The 27,678-nt window shown below is 44.1% G+C and overlaps 1 protein-coding gene across 2 annotated transcripts; it reads right to left on the bottom strand.

The window, feature by feature from the left end:
• Positions 1-839: 839 nt before the first annotated feature.
• Positions 840-19,135, bottom strand: LOC309339292 (uncharacterized protein). 2 transcript variants are annotated; one of them, XM_081857475.1, is made up of 3 exons: positions 18,560-19,124; positions 3,823-3,939; positions 840-1,875 (listed from the first exon to the last, which is right to left on the bottom strand). In XM_081857475.1, the coding sequence occupies exons 1-3, from the start codon at positions 18,921-18,923 to the stop codon at positions 1,772-1,774; spliced, it is 585 nt and encodes a 194-aa protein (XP_081713601.1). In that variant the 5' UTR covers positions 18,924-19,124; the 3' UTR covers positions 840-1,771. The 2 variants fall into 2 exon arrangements, with proteins under 2 accessions (XP_081713601.1, XP_081713600.1); XM_081857474.1 differs by lacking the exon at positions 840-1,875 and adding an exon at positions 1,903-2,095 and having other exon boundaries at positions 18,560-19,135.
• Positions 19,136-27,678: the final 8,543 nt, after the last annotated feature.

Raw genomic sequence — 27,678 nt, 5'->3', positions numbered from 1 at the left:
AAATTGCAACACAGTTACAAAACTATATGGGCACATTTAAGTAATTTAAGCATGCAAAACCGTCCAACCTCAGCCATAGCCATACAGGTAAAATTGTTGGCATCTCTTCACACAAATCAGATTTAGAAAATGCATTACAGGCTCTTAATGAAATCAGGGTATTGTCTTTCCATCCACATCTAATTCATAAAGCTTTGTCATTGGGCTAAGCCTGTGATTTATTGCAGCGTATAGGGTTTTTCCTTTATTCTGAAAACAGGAGTCGACATATCCTTTCCCTGACCCTCATATTTTTAAACCTACCAAATAATTAAGGTTTCTTTTGCATATCTGAAGAGGTGAAGAGGTTTCCAAGGTGTTCATCCATGTGAAAACCATTACAAATCTAATTTCTGCCTAATTCAGATTGACTCTTGAATTATTGTCACATTAAGCCTAGAGTTATTTGCAAGCATGGTTCGAAAAGAAGCTGTAATCAATTGCATACTGCAGAAACAACATTAATATTCACTTACAATGTTCATGTTGCCCAGCAATTGTGTGCTACGTAAAAAGCAACTCAGCTAAATATGGTAGCACATAAATGGTCCATTTATGTTGTAAATCTAGTCTCTGTTTCTCCTTTTGGAATTACGGAGGGATGAACCTTGTCAATTTCAGTTTCTCTCTGTCTGCCGTTTTTCTGATCGAAAATTCAGTTTGTCACATTTCTTCACCAGTTTGCATTTCCTTAAAAAAAATGTTCTTGTGTAAATTCATCAGCACATTTCTCTCAGTAGACACCATTTTGTGTGACATTCAGACTAATATCGGCATTTTGGCAAGCAATTCCCCCTATATGCATTTGATATTTTATTTTCACAGCTGCATTTTTATGTACACCTTCCCCCAACATACACATCTTCATACACAATTTATTTCACTGTGGGACAGCATCACAACACTTGGAGAAGTGTGAATTTCGACTGAGATTAAATGGATGCAATTCAAATCATCTTTGGACTGGACCAGGAGTGGAGGAGAGAGGAATTTGGCAAGATGAAGGACTGCTGATTACATCTGGCAGGAGTTTATATATTTGACTTTATTTTTTAACTGCGGACTGAGGAAAATAATCCTCAGAATTTTAATGGCAGAGATAAATGGCGGAGCCGGCATCTTGGCGGGAAGTTATTTATAGCCCAGCAACTCCTTGAACAACTGAAGGAATGTTGTCAAAGGAGTGGAATGTGAATGGACAAAGGACGGTGGCAATAAATTATCTCTACACTCCAGGTTTGGGAACAGAGCGCTGGAAGGACTACACGCATGAAATGGATATCTATATGTTTGCGAAACAACCAAGGTGCTGATTGCAAGGGAACAAGAAAGGTCAGCTTTGAAAATGGATTAAAATTAACAGAAGGATGAGAAGGTGATTAAAGAAGAAGAATGAAGTGGCAACATCAGGAAGCAACGGACATATGATTGTAACAGGAGCGGGAAACTATGTTTTTTTTAAAAAAAAGTTGTATTAAATCTTAATAATTTGGATGAATTTGTTATGATTTGGAAAACTAATAAAATGAATATATATAAATATAAAAGAATTTCAGAGGAGAGCTGCATTTTGTTTCAGGAATTGCAGGTGAAAATGCAAACTGTTACAATTTTCTCCTCATCCCTATTTGCAATGGATGGTTTCCACACATTCAAATTCTGCATCTGCACATCATAAGCTGAGCAAATTCCACCAGTCTCTCTGTGTTACAGGCCTAGTCAGCTTCACCTGTCACTCTTGAAATTTTGAGAGGGTTATAAGCATCTGAGGACTTCTGTTCTTCAGACATGAGAACACAGTGGTCACCGGAATCCAAAGGAGGCCAATGATGACAGCTGCAAAAAAATTATAATAGTATTCAAAATGGATGGTTCTAAGGTGGTGCTCAGACCAAGCACTCTTTGTCATCTTCCCTTCAATTCTTTTCACTCAGTCCCAGAGCAAATCTTGTAGTTTTTCCCCTCAGAAATGTACACACTTGCCGCAAGCAACTTCTCTTCCTCAGACATGGGCATGCAATTTTCACTGGAAGCCAAATGAGGGCAATAAAGAAAGCTGCAAAACAGAGGAAAAAGAAGAAAACATAGAAGAAAACATATGGCTGCTCTAAGGTTAGCGTTGTGTGTTACCTCAGTCATTTCCCTCACTGTCCTGGACAGCAAATAATATCATATTCCCCATACATCTCAACACTTGGCCCAATTTTGGGCGGCTGGGGGTAGGGAAGGAAAACTGGCAAAAGGTTTCATAAGACAGCTGGGTTTACAGTAGGCTAAAATAACTTGGCCAAAGAGGTGAGTATTCAGCAGAAAGGGAGAAATGGGGAAAGATTCAATTCACGAAGGAGAGAGTGTTGGACAATGTCACACAAACCAAGCCTGAGTCAATAAATGGCTACAAGATTTTGGCCATATATGCCCCATACATTTGAAGTACTAGGATCAGTGCTTTTTTCTGGGGGTATACAGGGGTATGCATACCCCTAAACATTTTGTGAATCTAAGTTTGGCCTCATTGAGGGGCAGTATTTCAATATGAGTAGGAAATTGAGAGTAGCCCTAAACATTTATTTAATTTTTTTAAAAGCACTGACTATGATAACACTTTAAACAGTCATGGCTTCCCCCGGGAAATTATGAGAGCTGAGGTTTGTTAAGGGTGCTGAGAGTTATTAGGAAGAGTGAATTCCCCTCACAGTAGGACTACAGTTCCCGTCATAGGAGCCAACTCCTAGGGACCGAAGAGTCTTTGGCTACCCCAAGAAAATATTTGAGGGGGCCAGGCCCCCTCCAAAGTCAATGGGCATTGCTATTCAAATGGTGTGTGCACACCATGTCATGTGGTCAATTATGCAGGGTGGGGCTTACCTGCCCCCACCCCAATATTTTATTCAAATTGGCACCCCTCGTTCCCAGAGTTTCCTATGAAGAGCAATTAATCATTAAACCACTCTGAAAACTGTAACTCCCAAGGGAGCAGAAAAGACTATTTATGTATGTGACTACGGCTGCACAATTGCTACTAGCCCAGAGATGGAAAGAATATAAAGTCCTGACCAGAGAAGAATGGCAGATCAAGTTGATGGACCATGCCGAAATGGCACAAATGACTGGAAGACTCAGAAATCAGCAAGACCAAAATTTTAATAAGGAATGGGGAAAATTTTTCATCTTCCCTAAAAACTATTCTAAACAGCTAAAATTGTTAGTGGGATCGGAATGTCACTTGTAGTTTAATGGTGAATTTTGGACCTAATGGAGATGTAAAAGATTTGGATTATTATGAAAGATGCAGGAGGAAAGGACTAACAATAGGCCCCACAAAGGGGAGGAGGGAAGTCCAGGAGATTCTTTGGAATCTTGTTTTTATGTTGGATATGTGATTGTAAAATTTTAATTTGGAAAAAAACCAAATAAATAAATTTGCAAGAGAGAGAGAGAATTGTAACTCCACAGGGAAATGGGAGTCTCCTAACAACTCTCCGTATCCTCGGAAGTGACTTTTTTTGGCTTTTTTCCCTCCCAACTGAAACTTGCCAATTCCAGCACCTCTCAGGTGGGTGCCATTGCCATTCTAGGAGAACAAGGGAGGTGTTCATGGTGAGTTCCGGCACCTCACAAAATAGGACTGCTTGGAAGTGAGCACCATTTGATCTAGTGTTTTGGGAGTGGGGCATGCAAAGGATTGGGTTGCAACCATTTGGAGGAGCAAAATATCTACTCAAATGAGCCGCTGTATACCCTACCACATTTTGTAAGGCCAAACCTTAATTCTCCTCTTACCAGGTGTCAAAATACCATTCTTCTGCTTAGGAGATGACCCCTCTTCATATTCATTTTGTGTCTCTGCCTCCTTTTCCTGGAATGTGACAGCAGGATTCTTCAGCACTCCACGCATTCCTGCCAAATTTAAAATATCATTGATTATACAAACTTTTAAACTATAATATAACATAACTCATTCCCTTCTGGGTACAGACTTCAAACTGTTCCTCTGCTGGTGGTGGGGCTTTAAATGGTAATATGTAGGTACTTCATTTACTATAAAAGGTGCTAAGCCAGCTTGGTGCATTTGGGAACCTTGTGCTTATTTTACTGAGTTTGGGGGCAAGTCCAAGTCCTGATGGAATCGCTGCCAGATTTCATGCATAACTTTATAAATATAATTTTTATTAAATTTTCTTTTTTACAATTTAAAGTACTCATTTTTACATCAGTAACTTTCCATGGTTAATTTTACATATCCCTGCATATTTTACACAAACTATATCATACAGTTTTCCATTATTCCATCCAAACCATCAAAACTTATTTAAACTGTTCAATTTATCTGAATGCTGCCAGCGTTTTCAGCTATACACAGTTATTTCCCATATATTCCAGAAACGTTTTCCAATCTTCTCTAAACGTATGTTCTTCTTGCTCTCTTATTCTATATGTTAAATCTGCAAGCTGAGCATATTCTGTCAACTTAAAACAAAACAAATTCCTTCCAGTAGCACCTTAAAGACCAACTAAGTCAGTTCTTGGTATGAGCTTTCGTGTGCATGCACACGAAAGCTCATACCAAGAACTGACTTAGTTGGTCTTTAAGGTGCTACTGGAAGGAATTTGTTTTGTTTTGACTATGGCAGACCAACACGGCTACCTATCTGTAACTGTCAACTTAAGTTGCCATTCTTCTTTGGCTGGGACCTCAGATTTCATGCTTAACTTTAATTATGAGCGTTCTTATTTGCCCGTGAAGAAGGAACAGTGGCTGGATAGAATTGGCTGTGTTTGTTTCCCTTTATTTATTGTGTTTGCTGTTTGAACAGTTGTTCATTCTCCTCCTGTTTAACTTAATCCATCTGGCTACTTCCTCAGAGGCCTGACTTGCAGCTCATATTTACCCACTTTTACACTACAGTAAGTCTCATTGTGCTTGTTGGTGCTTACTCCCAGGTGAGCATTCATGGGGTTGTAGGTATAAGTGTTCATTTATCAACCTGGTGTATGGCAAACAGTACAAAATGTTTTCGGTGGTTTGGTAAACAGTTTAAACACCTCTGCTATAGAAATTGTCTTGAGCCTTTCAAGTGGCAGTGGGGAAAATAAGCTTAGGAAATAAGCTCCGAGATCAGTGCTTTTGGTTCATGTACCTGGAACTAAAATCTTCCTCTGGTGAGACATTTTATATCAGCCTTCACCAACCTGGTGCCCTCCAGATGTTTTGAACACAGCTCCCACTAGCCCCAGCCAAGCATAAAGGTAAAGGTGAAGGACCCCTGGACAGTTAAGTCCAGTCAAAGGTGACTATGGGGTTGCAGCGCTCATCTCGCTTCAGGCCAAGGGAGCCGCGTTTGTCCACAGACAGCTTTCCGGGTCATGTGGTCAGCATGACTAAACCACTTCTGGCACATCAGGACACCGTGACAGAAACACTGTTTACTTTCCTGCCACAGTGGTACCTATTTATCTACTTGCACTGGTGTGCTTTCGAAGTGCTAGGTTGGCAGGAGCTGGGACAGGGCAACTGGAGCTCACCCCATTGAGTAGATTCAAACCACCAACCTTCTGATTGGCAAGCTCAAGATGCTCAGTGGTTTGGACCACAACGCCACCTGCATCCCATAAATACCCAGTATGGCATAAGCCCCATTCAGGGTTAACAAGTGTTAGCTGAAAAACATTTTTAAATTTTTTTGAATAGTCTACTAGATCACAGAATCATAGAATTGTAGAGTCTTGCAGGAACAAGTTTCACTCTATGTGTTCTGAGTATCCCAACATTCAGATTCATGGGATGTCCACACATTCTAGTGATGAAGAATAGGAACGCGCATCTTCCCACATGCACTGGGTCTAGTTCAGACCTTTATAGTTTCCAAGTTCAGCATAAAGGCCCAAAGGATGGGTCAATGTGTGCTGAAAATGCCAGGTCCCATTGCTAGTGAAGAATTGGAAGAAACAAGATTTACCAACTATCAAAGAATGGCAGATGAAGATGATGGAACTTGCCGAACTGACCGGGAGACTCCGAGACCAGAGAGAAGAGATGGTAGAAGAAGATTGGAAGAAGTTTAAGGAATATTTGAAAAAAAAATGTTAATATTTAAATCTTAGAATAGCTTTGGAAGTGGATATAGGCTGTAGGGTTAGAAGTAGAAGGTAGTGTATTTTAAAATAGTATTATTTGTAAGTGATAAAATGTGATTTTTTTATGGTTAAAGTAAGTGTGATTAAAAAATGGTTAGAAATTATGATATATGTAAACTGCTAAAGATGAAGTAAAATGAAAATCAGATAGGTGGGACTTGGGGAAGCCCCCCTAACAATGTTTAGAAAAATAAGGATAAGACAAGAATTTGTTTGTATTCTTTGTTTTTCTGTTTGTGTTCTTTATTTGTGTTATAAAATGAATAAAAACTTTGGAAAAATAATAAAGGGAAAAAAATGCCAGGTCCCCAAACAGACGGGAGCTGACCGTCGTGAAAGAAGGGAATTCCTTTTTACTCTCTGGGGCCATGAAAACCTCCTATCAGTTGCAGCGAATCCATGAGCCTAAGGATGGTCTGGCAACACACAATGTGGGAACCTTGCTGAAGCTGAGCTGGTTTGGGTCTGGTTGGTACATGAATGGGAGACTGACCTGGGACCCCTTGAGTTCTTTCTTAGAAGAAATACCTGCATAACTTTAGAATAAAACAGTTTTCAGGGTCTCCCATGAACTTCTAAAGCGGTAGCCCGGACTTCACACTAGCAAACCTTTTCTGAAATGAACCACTTAAAAACCACTTCACTGCCTATTCTGAGACATATGAATGCAGTGTCAAGATGGCTGCCTTCAATAAATGCTTCTGTTTCAATAGGGCAGGGGATGGGAAAATGTGGTTCTCTAGATGTCGCTGAGCTGTAATTCCCATCATCTCTGCTTGCCAACACACTGGCTGGGCCTGAAGAGCGCTCGGAGACTGACAAGATATGAGAGCCACATGTTCCACATCTCTGCTATAGAAGTTTGGGTTTCTAAAAAGTTGCTGGGAGGGCCTGTGCTTTTGAGGAGGCAACAATACTAGTACAGCAACTTCACATCTTCTTAGATTGAGCACTGCAATTAATAACCGGTTCTAGGGCAGAGGTTTATAATTAAAAGCCGGGTTGGAGCATCAGGCTGCAATTAAAAAATCCACACTATCTGAGCAGCGTTTGTAATTGTCTTAAGTGTACGGAGACAAAGCAGTCACATCTCGGTTGCTATGCGCGCCCCCCCCCTCCGCCGCTTCTGTTAGGTTGACGTGTTAGGTGTGACAAAAGCTGCATCTCAGATTTTAGATATAGAGAATAGCTCTCCCACACCTGTTGGAAGGGATGCTTTTGCAACTTGGTCTGTTTCACATCTACCTTCCAGGCAGGACGGCAACCGAGACTTTATTTCATAAAAGATTTCTAAAGTGCTGCCCTCGCAAGCAAAAAGCCCTAGAGAAGCAACAACATGCAATATAAAACCATCAAATTAAACCTGCATTATACTCCCCTTAAAAATGAGCAGCATAACTGTTATCACATGGGACAGCAATTTACAAAAGGCGGATTCAGCTAAAAAAAAAAGGCCTTAAGGTTTCTTTTGCAAAAAGCAACAGTGATGGAGCCAGGCATGGGAGGAAATTCAGAGCCACCCCAGAAAAAAATCCTGTCTCTTGGTATCTGTCAAGCTGCCAACTGGTATCAACAGATCAAAGAGCAGGGCATTAGAAACTGATCTTAAAGTCCAGGCAGTCTCGTTGAGTCTCATTCAGAAGGACTGAGTGAGTGGTGGCTGGAGGAACTACTCCTGAATTAGGGGCGTGCGCCAGGGGTGGGGAAAACCATGGACCTCAAGGTATTCCTTGACTTACAAGTCCCATCATTGGCCATGCTTGCTAGGGCTGATGGGTGTTGGAGGCATCAGGTTCCCCATCCCTGAAGTAAGCTATCATGAAGTAGGAATACTTGAGTCTGAGAGGTGACTTTTTCCTGAGTGCGTGACTTCAGAGGAACTGGAGCAAAAAAAGAGCACTCTGGGTATTTAGGCCTGGAAGAGTGAGCAAGAGGGATAATGGCATGTAGAAGAAGCAGAGCAGTTCTCGGTCTTGGGAAGAACTCCAACCCATAAGGAATGCATTCCCTCCCTCTTCTTTTCTGAGGCCACCATGTATTCATTGGCCTCTGCAGCTGTGCCTACTCTGGACCACCTCTAGAGTAAGAGACAGAGAGGCAAGGGGTGTGAAAAGGACTTTTCTTTCCCCTGCTTCCTCACTCAGAGAAGGTAGGTCAGAAGAAGCCAATGTAGCATCCTTCAGATTTTGTTGGACTACAACTACCAGCATGGCCAATGGCCAGGGATGATGGGAATAGGAGTCCCATAGCATCTGGTGGGCACGAGGTTGGGTATTCATGGGACAAGTGAACAGGCAGCCACAGAAAAGAAGAGGAGCATCAGGGGCAGGAGACTCCAGGGACTGGCAGTGGGTACCTTTTACTAGGGCACCAGCCTCAACAGGTACCAAATGATGCTGACCCCCAAGTCCAGTCCTGGAAATGGCTATTTACAAATATAAGAGTACGCTTCCCTTCTGATACTACCAAATGTGCATAGAAGAGGGGAAATGAGCTGGGGACTCTAAGAGTGGATTCTTATTCTTCTTTGGCAATCATTCGTAACCGAGTAAGATTGTCTTCCATAAACACGGTTTTAACAATGAATCCGTAAGCGACTGTGGAGGCCAATTCTGGATCCAAACGTCCTTCCACAGTGGGGACACTGGTTTCCAGACAGGAGTTGGTCACGGTGTGGATTTGTCAAGCATGCCTTCCTCTTAGTATGTTTCTCCCTTGCGTCCTGAGTTCGAGTGTCTTCAAAACCCATGACACCTTTGGTCAAAGCTGTTCTCCAACTGGAGCGCTTGCAAGCCAGTGTTTCCCAGTTGTCAGCATTTATGCTACATTTTAAAAGATTTGCCTTGAGACAGTCTTTAAACTTCTTTTGTTGACCACCAGCATTACGCTTTCCATTTTTTAAGTTTGGAGTAGAGTAGTTGCTTTGGAAGACGATCATCAGGCATCCACACAACATGAACAGTCCAACCAAGTTGATGTTGAAGAATCATTGCTTCAACACTGGTGATCTTTGCTTCTTCCAGTACACTGATACTAGTTCTCCTGTCTTCCCAAGTGATGTGTAAAATTTTTCGGAGACACCGTTGATGGAATCTTTTGAGGAGTTGGAGATAGGTTGCTTGTGGCACCATTGACTGTGGGGTAAATATTAAAGACATGCCTTGATAGGGTTGTCCGAGTCAGCAGAGGGCAGGATTCTTGTGCCTGTTGTCATTTGGTGCTGCTGTGGCAAGAGAAGATGCATTGACCCAATTATGAAAACGTCAGGAATCATGTCCCATCTTGGATCAGTTCCCGAATCCCTACATGTTGTTGTTGTTTAGTCGTGTCCGACTCTTCGTGACCCCATGGACCAGAGCACGCCAGGCACGCCTGTCTTCCACTGCCTCCCGCAGTTTGGTCAAACTCATGCTGGTAGCTTCGAGAACACTGTCCAACCATCTCGTCGTCTGTCTTCCCCTTCTCCTTGTGCCCTCCATCTTTCCCAACATCAGGGTCTTTTCCAGGGAGTCTTCTCTTCTCATGAGGTGGCCAAAGTATTGGAGCCTCAGTTTCAGGATCTGTCCTTCCAGTGAGCACTCAGGGCTGATTTCCTTCAGAATGGATAGGTTTGATCTTCTTGCAGTCCATGGGACTCTCAAGAGTCTCCTCCAGCACCATAATTCAAAAGCATCAATTCTTTGGCAATCAGCCTTCTTTATACTCCAGCTCTCACTTCCATACATCACTACTGGGAAAACCATAGCTTTTACTATACGGGCCTTTGTCGGCAAGGTGATGTCTCTGCTTTTTAAGATGCTGTCTAGGTTTTCCATTGCTTTTCTCCCAAAAAGCAGGTGTGTTTTAATTTTGTGACTGCTGCCACCATCTGCAGAGATCATGGAGCCCAAGAAAGTAACATCTCTCACTGCCTCCATTTCTTCCCCTTCTATTTTCCAGGAGGTGATGTGACCAGTGGCCATGATCTATGTAGGAATCCCTACATAGAAGATAGCAAAAGGTTGAAGACCAGTCCTGGCTTAGTGCCCCAGTATTCCTCCCTGATCCAGCTTCATTCTCTCACCAGGAGACAGCTGAATCCCAGTTTTTAAAGGAAGACTCACATAGCTCAGTGGCAGATTGTGCTTCTAACACAGAAAGTCTCCATGGCATCTTCAGTTTTGTAAAAGAAAGAAAGAAAAAAGAACAGACTCTCATTGCCATTCATCGGGCTAATGGACCAATGACATGGCTTGGTATAATATGCAAACACAAAGCAGAGGATCCAATTGCACAAAACTGGCAGCTAAAGTCAATAAGCCTTGCAAAAAATAAAAGTGGTAATCATGGTCCTGTGGTATGATAATAGTACATGAATGCTGAGTAGACACCCTACGTATCAGAGGTCTGTAGTTTGTTAAAGGTGCTGGGAATTATAGATCTGTGAAAGGTAAACAACAGTTTCCATGATTCTTTTATTTTGGGTAAGTCTTTAATGCATCGCGTGGATGCAGGCAGTGACATAAGTGAAATAGACTATTTCACATGTGTGGTGAGTCTATTTCACTTACGCCACTGGCTGAATCCACATGATGCATTAAAGACCTCCCCAAAATAAAAGAATCATGGAAACTGCAGTTTACCTTCCACAGATCTATAATAGACTTGGGAGGTAGCCAAAAAAATACTTAATAGACCGAAAATGCTGATTTCCTTGTGAAGCTGAGAAGACTGTATAGAGGAGCTGTTAATGTATTGTGGAGTTGTTGACAAAATCTCTGGATTGTATCTCGTTTCATTGCTTCATCGAAACCAGCTCCTGGCTGGCAGGTGAAAATAACCCCCTGGCCCCTGAAGTGTTCGTTTAAAATATATATATAGATATATATCTTGATGTAAATCATCCAAAGTAATGTGACTGCAGGACTACCCGAAATTAGATTTATTGTTCCCTGCAAGTGTCGGTGCAGGAACCAGTTCCTAAATGCATCAAAATTAGAAAGTGGTAGAGGGCCCATTGACTCTGTGGCTTTTCTGACGGTATAAGGCATTATATGCTAGAAGGCAAGGTAAAAAGGTAAAGGACCCCTGGATGGTTAAGTACAGTCAAAGGCAACTATGGGGTTGTGACGCTCATCTTGCTTTCAGGCCGAGGGAGCCAGTGCATGTTCACAGACAGCTTTCTGGGTCATGTGGCCAGCAGGCCTGAACTGCTTCTGGCACAATGGGACATCGTGATGGAAGCTAGAGCGCATGGAAACCCCATTTACCTTCCCACCACAGCGGTACCTATTTATCTACTTGCACTGGTGTGCTTTCGAACTGCTAGGTTGGCAGGAGCTGGGACAGAGCGACGGGCACTCACCCCGTAATGGGGATTCGAACCACCAGCCTTTTGATTGGCAAGCCCAACTGGCTCTGTGGTTTAGACCACAGCGCCACCCATGCTAGAAGGGTACCCATGTTAGTCAGTTACTGCAGACATTAAGAGATTTGTCACACCTTAAAGACTAAGACGACGTTTGTGTGTGACAGTTTCATGTGTGACTACTTCCAAAGTCTTTCTTTCATCAAAACATTTCATCAAAACATGCTGGCAGAAATTAGGATTTTATTACCTGACGTCGAACATATTCAGTCAGTCTTTTGCAAGCAAACTCTAGTCCCCTGACCCCGAATGTCAAAAAACCAAATGATCAGAGAGTATCAGTGAGAACACTTTCTCTCTACACGCCCCGTAAATTAAGGCTTTGATTTGCTATGCAACTGGGTCAATGCATAGGAAATACATTTTCATGCCACTAGTGCAGGCATCATGGTGAAAATGCTCAAACAGAAAAGAGCAAAGGAGGGGGGAAGTGGGGGGAGGAGGAGGTGGATTACAGAGAAGAGCTCATCTCTCAGACATGCCAAAGAGGCATTCAAAAGTTGAATGTTGAAAAGACAACTGGACACAGAGTTGGTGCGAAAAGACGGTCTGTGCTATTGAACTTAGTATGATTTACATGAGGAAATCTGGCCTGAAATTATAGGTGGCTGGTGAACCCTTGTTTCACTAGCTGTATCCTGACAATTATTTCCAAATAGTACAAGCAGAAGAAGAAGAAGAAGAGTTTGGATTTGATATCCCGCTTTATCACTACCCGAAGGAGTCTCAAAGTGGCTAACATTCTCCTTTCCCTTCTTCCCCCACAACAAACACTCTGTGAGGTGAATGGGGCTGAGAGACTTCAGAGAAGTGTGACTAGCCCAAGGTCACCCAGCAGCTGCATGTGGAGCAGCGGGGACGCAAACCCGGTTCACCAGATTACGAGACTACCGCTCTTAACCACTACACCACACTGGCTCTCACTGGCCCTTGGAGTACTTTCAACAGCTCTCTGCGAGTGTTCAGTTCAGACCTTTAGCAAGAGAAATCTAACCCTCTCCTAACAGTGGCAGCGAACAGGATGCAAAGTGGCGGAGGGGATTCTTCTCGAGGTCACAGCAAACTGTAGACACTTCTGTTGCAAACAGCACCGGCCACATTCCTGGGGGCGAGATTTTGACACACTCCGGGGAAACTTGCAAAACTAGTTTGAACAGAGGTCACGGCTAACAAAGACAAAGAAAGTGTATCGCATTACAATACTGCCTGCAACTCTCTGCAAAAGCTACAGTCTCCAACCATTTGAGGAGGAAAACGAACATCTTGGAAGATACAACAACTCTTCTAAAACATTTTTTTTTTCCATTCAAACAAGCTCTCCTGGTCAGAAATATGCAGTACGGGGTGAACTGTAGCCCACGGGTGGATCATCTTCTTGGCACGCTTAAGGTTCTAGGTTTAATTACTGGCTTCTCCCATTAAAGAAGAAGAAGAAGAAGAAGAAGAAGAAGAAGAAGAGGAAGAGGAAGAGGAAGAGGAAGAGGAAGAGGAAGAGGAAGAAGAAGAAGAAGAAGAAGAAGAAGAAGAAGAAGAAGAAGAAGAAGAAGATGATGATAGCTGGCCCATTTGGGTGAAGGGGGCACTGTCCTCAGCTAGCTTCCACCTGCCTCTTTGTGGACAACCAGTCCTATGGTGGCCCAGCCTGTCAGCTTCCTCCTCCTTAGTCTCACTGTGAGCCCTTGTAGAATTCAGCAGGAAGCAGGCAGAGCCAACAAATTCTAATTTTGTCCCCATTAGCTCTAGCGCCACCTACTGTCGGGCTCCCAGAATGGGCACCATACACCACAGAGGTGCCTGAGACTCTATTGCTGCCTGAGACGTGGAGAGCTGCTGCTTTTCAGTTATACCAACCTTCTGCGAGCTGGTGCCCTTCTCAGCTCCCCTGGAAATTGTTTGGGTATGTATGATTTTCCTCATCTTACATAAGTAAGAAAAACTATTTTCGTGTGATGCGCTAATCTACGAAGTGAGCATGCTGTGTGCTGTTTGTGATTCTGATCTCATTTCCTCAAAGTCACTGAACATTTGTGTCAGCAAATGGTCCGTGATCCTGTCTTACATTTCCTGATCCTCAGCAGGTCCTGACCCAATTCCTACTGTAATCCATCAGAGAACACTCCTGGAAACCATTCTGTTCTAATCTCTTTTTTTTAAAAAAAAAATAAATATTAGAACCCATTCAGAAAATCCAAGCCTTTTAATTTCCTACAACCAGGAGCCAAGGCGAGATTAAAATGACAACGGGACCAGGACATGGGAACGTTGACATGAACAGGAGGAAAGAAGTCATGCAGCAAATACATGGAGTAAACAGATTTCTGTTCTCTTCTCCAGCTGACAAATAGGGACTCAAAGCAGTTGAAGATTAAAGGTGGACGCATACAACCAGTTTTTCAAAGGTTCTAAAAACTCAGCTTTGTCTGTCTTTGCAATGATGATCTAAATTGGTCTTATGAATCCCAGAGCTGCCATGGATGCCATGGGTTTCTCAACTGCTCAAACGTTTGTGCCAATGTTATCAGATGGCACCTACATTGTCCTGTCTAGATCTCAGCATTTCACAAGCACATAAAGGCCACTGTCTTAATGTTTCACACATTAGCTCACACACATTAGGCAACATGTGCTGATCACGGCACCTGGAAGGAAGCCTGCAAATGAACCAAAATCACCAAATTGTAAATTAACCTGGCAACCGACATTGGAGCAAGATGCTCCCGTGTTATTTTGTTTGTCTATCATATCTAATAATAATAATAATAATAATAATAATAATAATAATAATATATTATTTATACCCCGCCAATCTGGCTGGGTTTCCCCAGCCACTCTGGGCAGCTTCCAACAAAACACTAAAAAATACAATAACCTATTAAACATTAAAAGCGTCTCTAAACAGGGCTGCCTTCAGATGTCTTCTAAAAGTTTGGTAGTTATTTTTCTCTTTGACATCTAGTGGGAGGGTGTTCCAAAGGGCGGGTGCCACTACCGAGAAGCCCCTCTGCCTGGTTCCCTGTAACTTGGTTTCTCGCAGGAAGGGAACCGCCCGAAGGCCCTTGGCACTGGACCTCAGGGTCCGGGCAGAATGATAGAGGTAGAGGCGCTCCTTCAGGTATACTGGACCGAGGCCGTTTAGGGCTTTAAAGGTCAGCACCAACAATATATCATATATCATATCATATCGAATCCCACCTTTCAGGGTGCAAATTCCTTTAAAGAGGCTTACAAGTAACTTTAAAATACATTCATAAAATCATGCTGGGCAGTATCCGAATCTAACTGGTCATCAGGATCCTTCCCATATGGCAGCTGGTGGCAGGTGGCCCTGTGAGTAGGTGGAAGGACAATCCAGTTGGAAGATAGGAGCACCTGTTGTCATCCTCCTGTACCAACCTCTTTGTCAAGGCTTCAGGGGATTCTATCTCTCTCCCGGGGGTTGCCAAGAAGCAGAAAAACCAGAAGAGTTCTTACCCAGTACAGTTGTACCTTGGTTGTCAAACACCTTGGTACTCGTACCTATCGGCTCCCAAGTGGTCAAAACCTGGAAGTGAGTATTCCGGCTTTTAAACTTTTTTTTTTGGAAGTCGAACGTCCAGCTTCCTGCAGCCAATCAGAAGCCGCACTTTGGTTTCTGAATGTTTTGGAAGTCGAATGGATTTCTGGAAGAGATTCTGTTCGACTTGCAAGGTTCAACTGTAGTTTCTTCAATATACAGAAAGAGATGAAGGAATGTGGTCTCTCTGAGATAATGGCATTGCTCCAAGTAAAGTCCCACCCCCTCAGTTCCTCCTGTTCTACGTCACCCCTGTGCTGGTTGATCTGTACTTTCTAGCTCTGAGCTTTCTGTTCTACTGCTCTCAAGGCACATCTGGTTCTGGGAGTGAGGGGTCAGGAATGCTTTCAAGGGACACTGAGTCTGTTACCTGTCTCTCTCTTGGTGCTTCTTGTTCCTGCTGCTCCCTCAATAATTCCCAGCTTCTCCTCTCTGCAGCCTCTGAACTATGACCTTCTGCAAACCACTGTTCTAAATCTATACTGTCCTCCTCTTTTGGGGAATGTGCAGGAAGAGGGGGGGGGGGCGGTCCCACCATTCCTCCTCGGTCCAGCCCCTGACACTCTTTTCCCTGGGATCTTTCCCACAGGGCAGTTAATTGTGGTAGCCCTGCCAATCCCACTGGGGCAGCTTCTGGGGTCTTCTTTGCATGCAATCCCCCCATCTTTAGTTATTTATTTGTTCAATTTGAAAACCATGCTTCACTACTTAATGTCCTCAGGTGGTACACAATAATGCAATTAAATACATTCATTCTTTTTTTAATTAAAATTTCCGAAACCTCAATCATTACTTTAAAGCAGTGTTTCCCAACCTTGTGCCTCCAGCTGTTTTTGGACTACAATTCCCATCATCCCTTGCCACTGGTCTTGCTAGTCAGGGATGATGGGAGTTGTAGTTCAAAAACAGCTGGAGGCACAAGGTTGGGAAACACTGCTTTAAAGTAATAGTTAGACATCATGACTTCACTCCAGCGGAAGGCAAACATTGATAGCTAGACTCAAACACATAGGTCTCTCTCTCTCTCTCTCTCTCTCTCTCTCTCTCTCTCTCTCTCTCTGGCCTGAGTGATGCCTCCTTTGCTTTATGTTTCTCCTGGAATACTTCTCTCAGGGCAGGTGGTGCTAAATGGCCCTATGATGAGGTCAGGAGAGTCCAAATGGAGCAGGTGTAGGTACCTGGTGTTAGCTTTCCCTGCCTCCCTAGAATTCTCGACACATTTTTCTACAGGGCAGTTAGTGGAAGATGGCCTGGAGGTAGGAGGGGACAGTCCACCTGGAGCAGCTTTAAGGTCTTCTTTGCCTGTCTCCTCCTCTTTCTTTGGACTCCTTCCCATACAGAGTTGGTGGTACAGTCTAATTTACACTTGCAGGCTGAGGGTGGGCTACATCTCCTAGCCTGAAAACTAGTTCAGCTCTGCTTATTGAGAGGTTGCAGGATCTGGTTCCTGGTAGATTGAGAAGGCAAGGCTCAACGGCATCTGTTTGTGGTGCTTTGGCACAGGGGATTCTGCGGTAAGACAGAGAAGACATTCAGACCAACTTGTAGAAATGTATCTTTGAATTTCATGAATATCCCACCTTTCTCCCATCATGGAACTCTGGTGATTCTGTTAGGGAGCTCAAAGAGTTTCATTACGGAACTCAAGGGATTCCACTATGGAACTAGATTTGGGTTCTCAAGTGGACTCCCCTCCAATCGAGGGACTGACCAAACCCAGACCGGCTTAGCTTTGGCCAAGTGGCAACACCATGTACTTTCATGCAGAGCTCAGGACCACAATACTTCAAAGACTGCCTCCAGACCTCACCTGGAGTACTGTGTCCAGTTCTGGGCACCACAGTTCAAGAAGGACACTGACAAACTGGAACATGTCCAGAGGAGGGCAACCAAAATGGTCAAAGGCCTGGAAACGATGAATTATGAGGAACGGCTAAGGGAGCTGGGCATGTTTAGCCTGGAGAAGAGGAGGTTAAGGGGTGATATGATAGCCATGTTCAAATATATAAAAGGATGTCACATGGAGGAGGGAGAAAGGTTGTTTTCTGCTGCTCCAGAGAAGCGACACGGAGCAATGGTTCCAAACTACAAGAAAAAAGATTCCACCTAAACATTAGGAAGAACTTCCTGACCGTAAGAGCTGTTCGACAGTGAAATTTGCTGCCAAGGAGTGTGGTGGAGTCTCCTTCTTTGGAGGTCTTTAAGCAGAGGCTTGACAACCATATGTCAGGAGTGCTCTGATGGTGTTTCCTGCTTGGCAGGGGGTTGGACTCGATGGCCCTTGTGGTCTCTTCCAACTCTATGATTCTATGATTCTCTTTCCATATGAACCTACCTAGACCCTAAGATCATCTTCTGAGGCCCTCCTTCATGTGCCTCCTCGAGAGGTCCAGAGGGTGGCAACACCTCCTCTGCAGTGGCTCCCCATCTGTGGAATGCTCTCCCCAGGGAAGTTCTCCTGGTGCCTTCATTGTACGCTTTTAGGTGCCAGGCAAAAACGTTCCTTTTTAACCAGGCCTTTGGTTAATCTATCCTATGCCCTTTTAAAATATAGGTTTTTTAGGGGGGGGCTATTGGGTCGTTTGGGATGTGGGTGGCGCTGTGGGTTAAACCACAGAGCCTAGGACTTGCCAATTAGAAGGTCAGTGGTTCAAATCCCTGCGACAGGGTGGGCTCCCGTTGCTCGGTCCCTGCTCCTGCCAACCTAGCAGTTCAAAAGCACGTCAAAGTGCAAGTAGATAAATAGGTACCGCTCCGGCGGGAAGGTAAACGCCGTTTCCGTGCGCTGCTCTGGTTCACCAGAAGTGGCTTAGTCATGCTGGCCACATGACCTGGAAGCTGTACGCCGGCTTCCTCAGCCAATAAAGCAAGATGAGTGCCGCAACCCCAGAGTTGGCCACAACTGGACCTAATGGTCAGGGGTCCCTTTACCTTTACCTTTATTGGGTTGTTGTTTCTATTTTTATTATGTATTTTGTGGTTTTATATATTGATTTTATTCTGTGAACCGAGTATAAGGAGGTATATAAATTCAACTACTACTACTACTACTACTAATAATAATAATAATAATAATGCACATTGCCTTGGGTTACATCTTTTCACACATAATATAATATGGCATGGGATACAGCTTTCATGCACAATAGCATTCTCTGTCTCAATCTGCACACCAACGAGGACATAATGATAGATTATGTATGGAGCAGAAAGAAGGTCCAAGGCAGAGAGAAGAATAAGAGAGGATTCTGGATAGCTAGGCCCAATGAAGCTGTTGTCTTCAACCAGAAGCAATCCTATAAAATCAACGGGATTGAGTAGGCCCTGAGATTATAAACAACCCAAGCTACTTTAGGAAATACCTTCCTGAGAGAGCGGGCTCTCAATGAGGGTCTGCATCACTGCCTGGTTCTTTTCCTTACCCGCTGGGAGTCGTGTCATCCTGGTGTTTGAGGAGCTTTCCTTCTTCAGCACAGATGTCCTTTCTCCCTCTGAGGAATGGTGCACCTCCAGCAACCCATAACCTGCTCGGTCTAATTTCTTCACAAGCATCCCTCCGATGGTGCTCTGAGAAACCAGGCTCAGGATTGCTCTCCATTTCAGGCTGATTTTCCTCTTTGCTTTCTTGTTTGCTCTCTTCAGCAGCCCAAAGGAGAAGTGGAAGATCACCAAGCTGGAGAGGCTCGCAAGGAAAAGGCAGCCAAGCACATAAAGGACAAAGGAGAGGGCGGAAGCCAGTGTTAAATCTGCAGCCATGAGGAACAGCTGGTGGGAGCCGGTCGCCATTGTCTCAAAAGGACTTTCCTCTTTTATATACACCTCTGCTGCTTTGCTCAGAAGTTTGCAGAGAAACCTTCTGGGAGGTGCACTGTATGCAATTAGGTCATTATAAAGCTAGAAGGATATAAAGCTAGCTGGCCTCTTGAAACATGCAAAAGCAAGTCACAGCCCTGCTGGGAGGGTGAATCATCCTTCTAGCTATAGCTGCAAAACAGCATTTCAAAACCACACTTGCTGCAGAGAGTGCCAGAAGGGTTTGCCGTGTCTGACATTGCTACACTGCGATCTGTATTTATGACTTGCTTGGCTGAAGTCCAGGAATTGTTTCCACAAGGGAAACAATGATCAGTCTTTATTACTGGGAAAGTTTTACTTTCTTTCTGTCTCTCCCTCTCCCTCTCCCTCTCCCTCTCCCTCTCTCTCTCTCTCTCTCTCTCTCCCCCTCCCTCTTTCTTTCTTTCTTTCTTTCTTTCTTTCTTTCTTCTTTACAAATGCCTTTCTCAAAAACATGTCACTTTCTGATTTGGAAAAATGCATCTCATTAAAAAGGACACTGCTCTGATACTTTACAAGAAGGCAATATATACTGTTATAAATAAATCTAAATATATAAATAGACCTGAACTGTGTATTTTGACACGTGTGTGTGTGTGTGTGTGTGTGTGTGTATTCTGCTAAAAAATACGGTGCCTCTCAATTTGGAAAGGGATTCTTTCAGAAGCTCTTTCCAGTCAGCTAATTCAGGAAGTCTAGAGAGACATTTCCCTTTTTCTCTTGTAATACAGTCGTACCTTGGATCTCAAGTGCCTTGTGAGTTGAATGTTTTGGCCCCCAAACCTTTGAGTACCCCCCCCCGGGGGGGGGGAGAGCACATCCTGTAACTCTCCAATGGTTTGACTTTACCCCCAAATGTACACTCTCAAAACAGATGGATTCCAACAATATATGCAATCATAACCAAGAAAAACAAAGTGTTTTTTTTTATGTTCTTACTGATTGACACTTACTGTTAATGCTTTTTTTCTGGGGGGGACACAGGGATATGCATACCCCTAAACATTTTGTGAATCTAAGTTTGGCCTCATTGAGGGGAGTCTTTCAATATGAGTAGGAAAATGAGAGTACCCCTAAACATTTTTTTTTTAGAAAAAAGCACTGTTTACTGTTATTCCTGCAAAATATATAGAGCAAATGTTTTTAAAGCCAAATTTCTTTTTTTGAATACTCAAAAGATCGTATCTCTTGCTGAAACATTTAAATACAACAACAGCACCATCTATTGGCCACTGCTGTCTGTTATGAAAATGAGCAAAATGACATACTGTATATGTAATTAAATATGCTAAATAAAGGTAAAAGTTAAAATGTTAAAGGACCCCTGGATGGTTAAATCCAGTCAAAGGTGACTATGGGGTTGCAGCACTCATCTTGCTTTCAGGCTGAGAGAGCTGGTGTTTGTCCAAAGACAGCTTTCTGGGTCATGTGGACAGCATGACTAAACTGTTTCTGGCACAACGGGACACAGTGACAGAAACCAGAGCACATGGAAACGCCGTTTATCTTCCCGCTGCAGTGATACCTATTTATCTACTTGCACTGGTGTGCTTTTGAACTGCTAGGTTGGCAGGAGCGGGGACAGAGCAATGGGAACTCACCCTGTTGCGGGGATTTGAACTGCCACCTTCTGAGTGTCAAGCCCAAGAGGGCTTGGGTATCTGAAGAAGTGTGCATGCACACGAAAGCTCATACCACGAACTAACTTAGTTGGTCTTTAAGGTGCTACTGGAAGGAATTTTTTTATTTTGTTTTGACTATGGCAGACCAACACGGCTACCTATCTGTAAGCCCAAGAGGCTCAGTGATTTAGACCACAGCACCACCGACATGCCATAAATATAAAGGCAACGACCAATAAATGCATCGTGGCACAAGCTTTGCAGATTCAAGCCCGCTTCTGACTTGCCACGCCCTTACGCAATGGTTGGAGTGGGATTCAATGGCTGCCACGAGGGGTAAATGGGCCCACTCTGAATCATGGCAGGTGGGTACAGAGCCCAGAGGGCAGCCCTCGCCATTTCTTCCCTAAGCAGGCAAGGCATTCCTTGGAGGCCAGAACTGCTGCCCCTGTGGATCCTGCCACCTGAGGCAGTTGCCTCACCTTTCCTCATGGGTGGGCCAGCCCTGCCTGAAATGAATGAAACATTGCTACAGCAACGTTCCTGAAGCCCGAGGAGCCGGCAGACACCTGGCACCCCTGAGATGAGCAGAACAGGAGGTTCCCAGAAAGAAGTGGCTTGAGGACTTCTGTGCAGCTGATGCTCTCGACTTCTGCACTAACAGTCATCCTCAGAATCAAGCCATGGGAAGTTTACAGATATCGGTGCTAGCGACTTAGCTAATGCCTCCCGCTCCTCCACCAATGCCAAAATCTTGCCAAGCCCAGGAGCAGGCATTTGCGATCGCACACACAATATTGGTTTGGAAACCTCCAGCCAGATTAATTAAGATAGTTTTTATTACATGATGGGAAGGCTCCAATTACATGTTGCAAGGCGTCCTCCGATTCTTTCCTCCACTGTAATTTCTTTTAATTAAAAAAACCCACCCATGCCAGCCTTGGGCAGGTGGCCTCTTGGTGTGAGAAGCTGGCACCCTAGGGTGGTGACTGAGCAACCCTCAGTGAACATTGCAGGGCCAGGCAGCGGGCTCCCCATACCCCAACCCATTCAAATAAGAGACCAATAAGACTGGTTTGGGGTCAAAACAGGCCACAACTTTACTGAATAAAGATGAAAGAGCTTTGGCTTGGGCATGGGGCAATCTAAATATTTCCAGCCTGCCGGCCAGAAGTGATGTGTGGTCAATCCAGGTGGGGGTTCCTAAGACTTACATCCAATAGGGTGACCCCCACAGGGACTGCCGTCGGGGGAGTGCCTTCGGCCCTGCCCCCCCTGGGCACACAGACATGGCCACTTCCCTCAGATGAGCCAGTGTGGTGTAGTGGTTAAGAGCAGTAGATTCGTAATCTGGTGAACAGGGTTCGCGTCTCCGCTCCTCCACATGCAGCTGCTGGGTGACCTTGGGCCAGTCACACTTCTCTTTGAAGTCTCTCAGCCCCACTCACCTCATAGAGTGTTTGTTGTAGGGGAAGAAGGGGAAGGAGAATGTTAGCTGCTTTGAGACTCCTTTGGGTAGTGATAAAGTGGGATATCAAATCCAAACTCTTCTTCCTCTCTTCTCTTCTTCAGATCCCTTTAATGGTATACCCCAGTGTGTGGAGGGGCAGGTGGAGACTACAACCTCCCCTGATCCAAAACAATGGATTGCCCCAATGCCCAACCAGTTGTGACGATTGCTATGAGGTAGGCAAAACCACCGGGTCAGTGCCAATTAGCCTGGTGGGTAAATTCCTACCCAGCCCCATAAAGAACGGCAACCACCGTAGCCAAAGCAAAGTCATTGACTATCAGCTTAAACTGAAGGTGGGAGGGTAAGGAAAAGGAACAAACAGGTAGTGCCCCAGGTGTGGGCTGCTTAAATGGCCAATGGGCGGACCCAAGAGAAGCCTACCTGCACCGTCAGCTCCGCCCCCTGACACAGCCCTAGTCTCAGCTTGCATCCCCATTTGCCAAAGCAGGGTGCAAGCTAGGATCTGGTTCCTGATAGGCGCCGGAGGTTTATGTCCCCACCACCCATCAGGAAGGGCACTGAAGTTCCAGTTCCCTCGTCGGGGCCCCAGTGAAGCCTCTGCCATCCCGCAATGCCTCTGCACCAAGAGGGGGTAAGCGGACTTGTGGGATTTCTTTTCAAACACGCATAGGACTGTCCTGTGTGTCTTTCTCAGCTCAAAACCACGCGCCCTGATCTTCTTTTTCATCCGCGCAAGGAAAATATGGGGAAGCCTCCTTCTTTTCCCATGCACTCTTGAAAAGAACACGTTTGGAAGAGTGATTTTGAGTTGGGAAACAGGTTAAGCCGCCGCTCAGCAGCAGAGCGTGTTCATGGCATGCTGAAGGTTCCAGGCTCACTCCTCATCATCTCCAGGTAGGGCTAGGAGAAATCCCTGTCTGAAATCCTGGATAGCTGCTGCCAGTCAGTGTGGACAATATTGAACTAGATGGGCCAAGAGCCTCACTCAGTATAAGGCAGCTTCCAGTGTTCCAATCAAGCAGCTCGTTCCCAAACACTCTTCTTCCACTCAGACCTAAGCTGTCCTGGGCAACTTTGACTTTAGCAGATTATAGAGGAAGGAATCAGGTAACACTGCATAAAAGGTAAAGGTAAAGGGACCCCTGGCAGTAAAGTCCAGTTGCGAACGACTCTGGGGTTGCGGCACTCATCTCGCTTTACTGGCCGAGGGAGCTGGCGTTTGTCTACTTCTGCAGTTTTTCCGGGTCATGTGGCCAGCATGACTAAGCCGCTTCTGGCAAAACCTGAGCAGTGCATGGAAACACCATTTACCTTCCCACTGGAGCTGTACCTATTTATCTACTTGCACTTTGATGTGCTTTCAAACTGCTAGGTTGGCAGGAGCAGGGACCGAGCAATGGGAGCTCACCCTGTCGTGGGGATTCAAACCGCCAACCTTCCGATCGGCAAGCCCAAGCAGCACAATGGTTTAACCTACAGCTCCACGTGACTATTACATTTTCATATTAAGGGGAAGGTCCCTTCCCCCCACAGCAAAAAAAAAGGCTTGCGGTGTCACATAATCCACACACTCAATGAGGATTTCATGCCAATGCATTCCCTAACCTGAAATAAGGATATTGTTTTGTAAATAATACATTTTTAAAAATAACATCTCAGTTTTCCCCATCATTTTCTATTTTCTTAGTGTATTACAAAAGAAAATAAATACAGAACTTGAAAATGAAAATGAAAAATTTACCCCTGCCCTCCCTGAGAGATAAAATCTGAATCCACATCCCTTTCAGTCCACATCCCAGATGTCCAAAGGATAACAAACACACACAAAAATCAAAGTAACCAAAAAATGCTTATAAGAAGTGCAAGGTCCTTTATTCTTCACTGCATCCTAGGCTACTTTACTGTAGTCTTTTCTTTTCTTTTCTTACCTTGGACCATTCTAAGTTTATTGGTGACTTTCTCAACAAGTGCCAATTTTCAGACCTCATTATACCAATTTGACAAAGAGGACGCTTTCATATATTTCCAATACCTAATTGCCATAAGCTTTGCTGAGAATAACAGATATCAGATCAATGCTTTAAAATGCACATCTGCATCCCCCTCCCACAAAAAAAAAAAGATTTAACGAAGTCATTTATGGGCATCTAACCCCTCTCTGCCCAATATTTTTATGGTTTCCATTAAACACTTCATCCCAAAACTTAGCTACCTTCGTACAAGTCCACCACATATGCTGAAATGTCACACAATTTCTCCAACACTTTGGAGAATGGGCTGAACTAATTTAATATATGCCCAAACAAACAGGGATTAATCGCCAATTTGGTAATATTTTAAGGGTTTTGTTTTTTAAAGGGTTATATTTGCAGGTGATATTAAGCTCAAGTTTTTAAAATATGATTTTATGTAATGTGTCATTGTTCTTGTCTTCTATACATTGCTTCCCCAAAAAGAAAAGGAAAGGATGTCCCATCGGATCTCTTGCAGAGCACAAAGAGTGACTGGCAGAATATGCAAAATGCATGATATAACCCTTGGGTAGGCAAACTAAGGCCCAGGGGCCGGATCCGGCCCAATCGCCTTCTAAATCCGGCCCGCGGACAGTCCAGGAATCAGTGTGTTTTTACATGAGTAGAATGTGTCCTTATATTTAAAATGCACCTCTGGGTTATTTGTGGGGACTGCCTGGTGTTTTTACATGAGTAGATTATGTGCTTTTATTTAAAATGCATCTCTGGGTTATTTGTGGGGCATAGGAATTGGTTCTTTTTTCTCCCCCCCCCCAAAAAAAAAATATAGTCCGGCCCCCCACAAGGTCTGAAGGACAGTGGACCGGCCCCCTGCTGAAAAAGTTTGCTGACCCCTGATATAACCAAAGGTATTAGTCTGCTCTCTGAAGACCTCTTGTTTGTTTCTCTGGTTGGGTGTAATTCTTGCCTCATTGTGGCTATCTCAGTCCAATGCAATCCTGCACACCTGGAAGTAAGTCTCATTGAGTTCCTCGAGAGTGTATCCCACTGAATTCACTGGAATTTACTTCTGAATAAACCTGAATAGCATTAGCCTGCATAGCTGTAATACTCAGTTCAGCCTGAGCAAAGCTTCATGTTGAAACAGCAGAAACACAGTGTTAAATCCCATCTCTAACAGAAGAGCAGGATTCTAGCAGACAATCTCACGCCCAGTCTGTCTCTGCACAATATTGTAGCTATTAACAAGCTCTGGGTTCATGTCTGAAATCCAAGAATATTTCCCTGTCTCCTTTGAGACAGTGAGAATTTTCTGCCCCATTTCCTTCTCTTCTGAAAAGCGATGCTACAAATATGCCCAAACGTTGCGAAAAAAGGCACATATTTCTCAGTGCATCATTGAAAGGGGTGGGGCTTGCTCCATTTGATAGGAAAAGAGAATTTGCATAGCTATTTAAACAATTCTTTGACATGTAGATGCTTTGAGGAAAGTATACACAACCACTAGAACTAGTGAAATCTGTGATACCTGTGAATAGTCTTTTATGTTTGTCGTGATGTGGAGCTTTATTTCCATAATATTCCTGAGCTCAGAGAGAAATGACAGATGGAATATCTATTCCCTCTAGCCAATAGAAGGATTCTCTCTTTTTGCAGAGCCTCATTATGCCACTTAAATGACACTTCAAAAGACAGTGAATACTAGACTAAAAATTAATTTTGCATTCAAAGCCTCCTTTGGATCAGTAGTGACAGATTTAGCTGTTGCAAGCATGTTCATGGAATTGGTATGTAGGATCTTAGAGAATAGGGATGGTGGACCAGTGTCTTCCCAGATGTTGGACTAAAGGTAAAGGTAAAGGGACCCCGACCATTAGGTCCAGTCATGACCGACTCTGGGGTTGCGGCGCTCATCTCACTTTATTGGCCGAGGGAGCCGACGTACAGCTTCTGGGTCATGTGGCCAGCATGACTAAGCCGCTTCTGGCAAACCAGAGCAGCGCACGGAAACGATGTTTACCTTCCCGCCGGAGCGGTACCTATTTATCTACTTGCACTTTGACATGCTTTCGAACTGCTAGGTTGGCAGGAGCAGGGACCGAGCAACGGGAGCTCACCCCGTCGAGGGGATTCGAAGCACCGACCTTCTGATTGGCAAGTCCTAGGCTCTGTGATTTAACCCACAGTGCCACCTTTGTCCCTTTTGTTGGACTACAACTCCCATAAATCTCTTACATTGTCCATGTGGACTGAGCCTGTTGGGTTCCCTAACTCCCAGTAAATTAGCAAAAAATGTATAAGACAAGATCAAATCTCTGTTGGAAATGCAAGGAAAAAGAGTGTACCTTTTATCATATGTGGTGGACATGTAAGGTAATGAAAGCATTTTGGGAAACGATATATAATGAACTGAAAAAAACATGCTTAAAATAACTTTTATTTTTAAAAAAACCCTGAAGTTTTCCTTTCAGGAATTATAGGTACCAAAATCCCAAAGGAACAGAAAAGACTTTTTATGTATGCAACGACAGCTGCATGGATTTTACTAGCCCAGAGATGGAAAGATGGCAAAGTCCCGATTAGAGAAGAATGGCAGACGAATTTGATGGACTATGCCAAAATGGCAAAACTGACTGGGAAACTCAGAAACCAAGATGATCAAAACTAAGGAATAGGGAAAATATTTAACTTCCTTAAAAACCACTGTAAACAGTTAAAATCTTTAGCGGGATTTTAATAAATCGTGTCCTCCCTAAAAGAGGGCACATGTGGCGGTGAGACCTGGAGACTGATCTCCTGGTTGTGGGTGTGTATATTGGACAGCCACAACACCTGATTGGTAGGTCCCTTGTTGCTGGGTTTAATCTGGCCAATGGGGTGCAGTCTAAACAGACTGAGGGACCTATATATACCTATGCACGTGACCCAGAGCTTCCTCTTTCGGCTCATGCATCGGAACACCCGCCCACCTCTCCCTACTTTTAGGGCATTTTGCAATTGACCTTGCTATGCTGTCGTGTATCGTCTGTCATTGGGACAGGGGCAAGGCAGGAATTTTCCCCACTTGGCTGATTGGCTGTTGCCATTTGGGTTTCACCTGCCGTGTAGCAATTCATCACAACTTGTAAGGTTGCGGATAGGCACTGGTTCAGGTGATAGGGATGGGAGAATGGTCTCGCCATCCCTATGTGAAGGGTATTCCATTAAAGGAATCCAGGGACTCAACTTGATTTGGTCAACCCCTGAGAGGGGGTTGTGCCCGTGCCTGAGTCCAGGGGAGCATCTGGGGAGTGAACAGAGTCTGTTCCTGGGCTTTTCACCTACCTCAAGTGTTCACCGTTGGCTGACCTATGATGGAGCTCTGGGTCAGTGCTACTTGCCAGGGTGCAGGAAACTAGTTGAACCAGAGCCTATGCAACCACTCACTTTTCTGTAATCAATAAAGTTGTGGCCTAAATTCTGCCAAAAACCAAAACTAAAATTTGAGTCAATTGTGTGTTTATTTAGGGGGGGGGAGGTCTCTGGGTCTGAACACACAACACTTGTAATGTAACAGATTTTATGACTGAAATGGAAACATAAAATTTTAGATTATTCTAAAAGATGCAGTAAGAAAACTATATTACCTTGGGTTATGA

The sequence above is a fragment of the Podarcis erhardii genome (genome assembly GCF_964252035.2).
Source record: "Podarcis erhardii genome assembly, chromosome: 3".
NCBI lineage: Eukaryota > Metazoa > Chordata > Lepidosauria > Squamata > Lacertidae > Podarcis > Podarcis erhardii.
The sequence above is the reverse complement of the archived record's forward strand: the minus strand, read 5'-3'. Positions and strand labels throughout refer to the sequence as shown.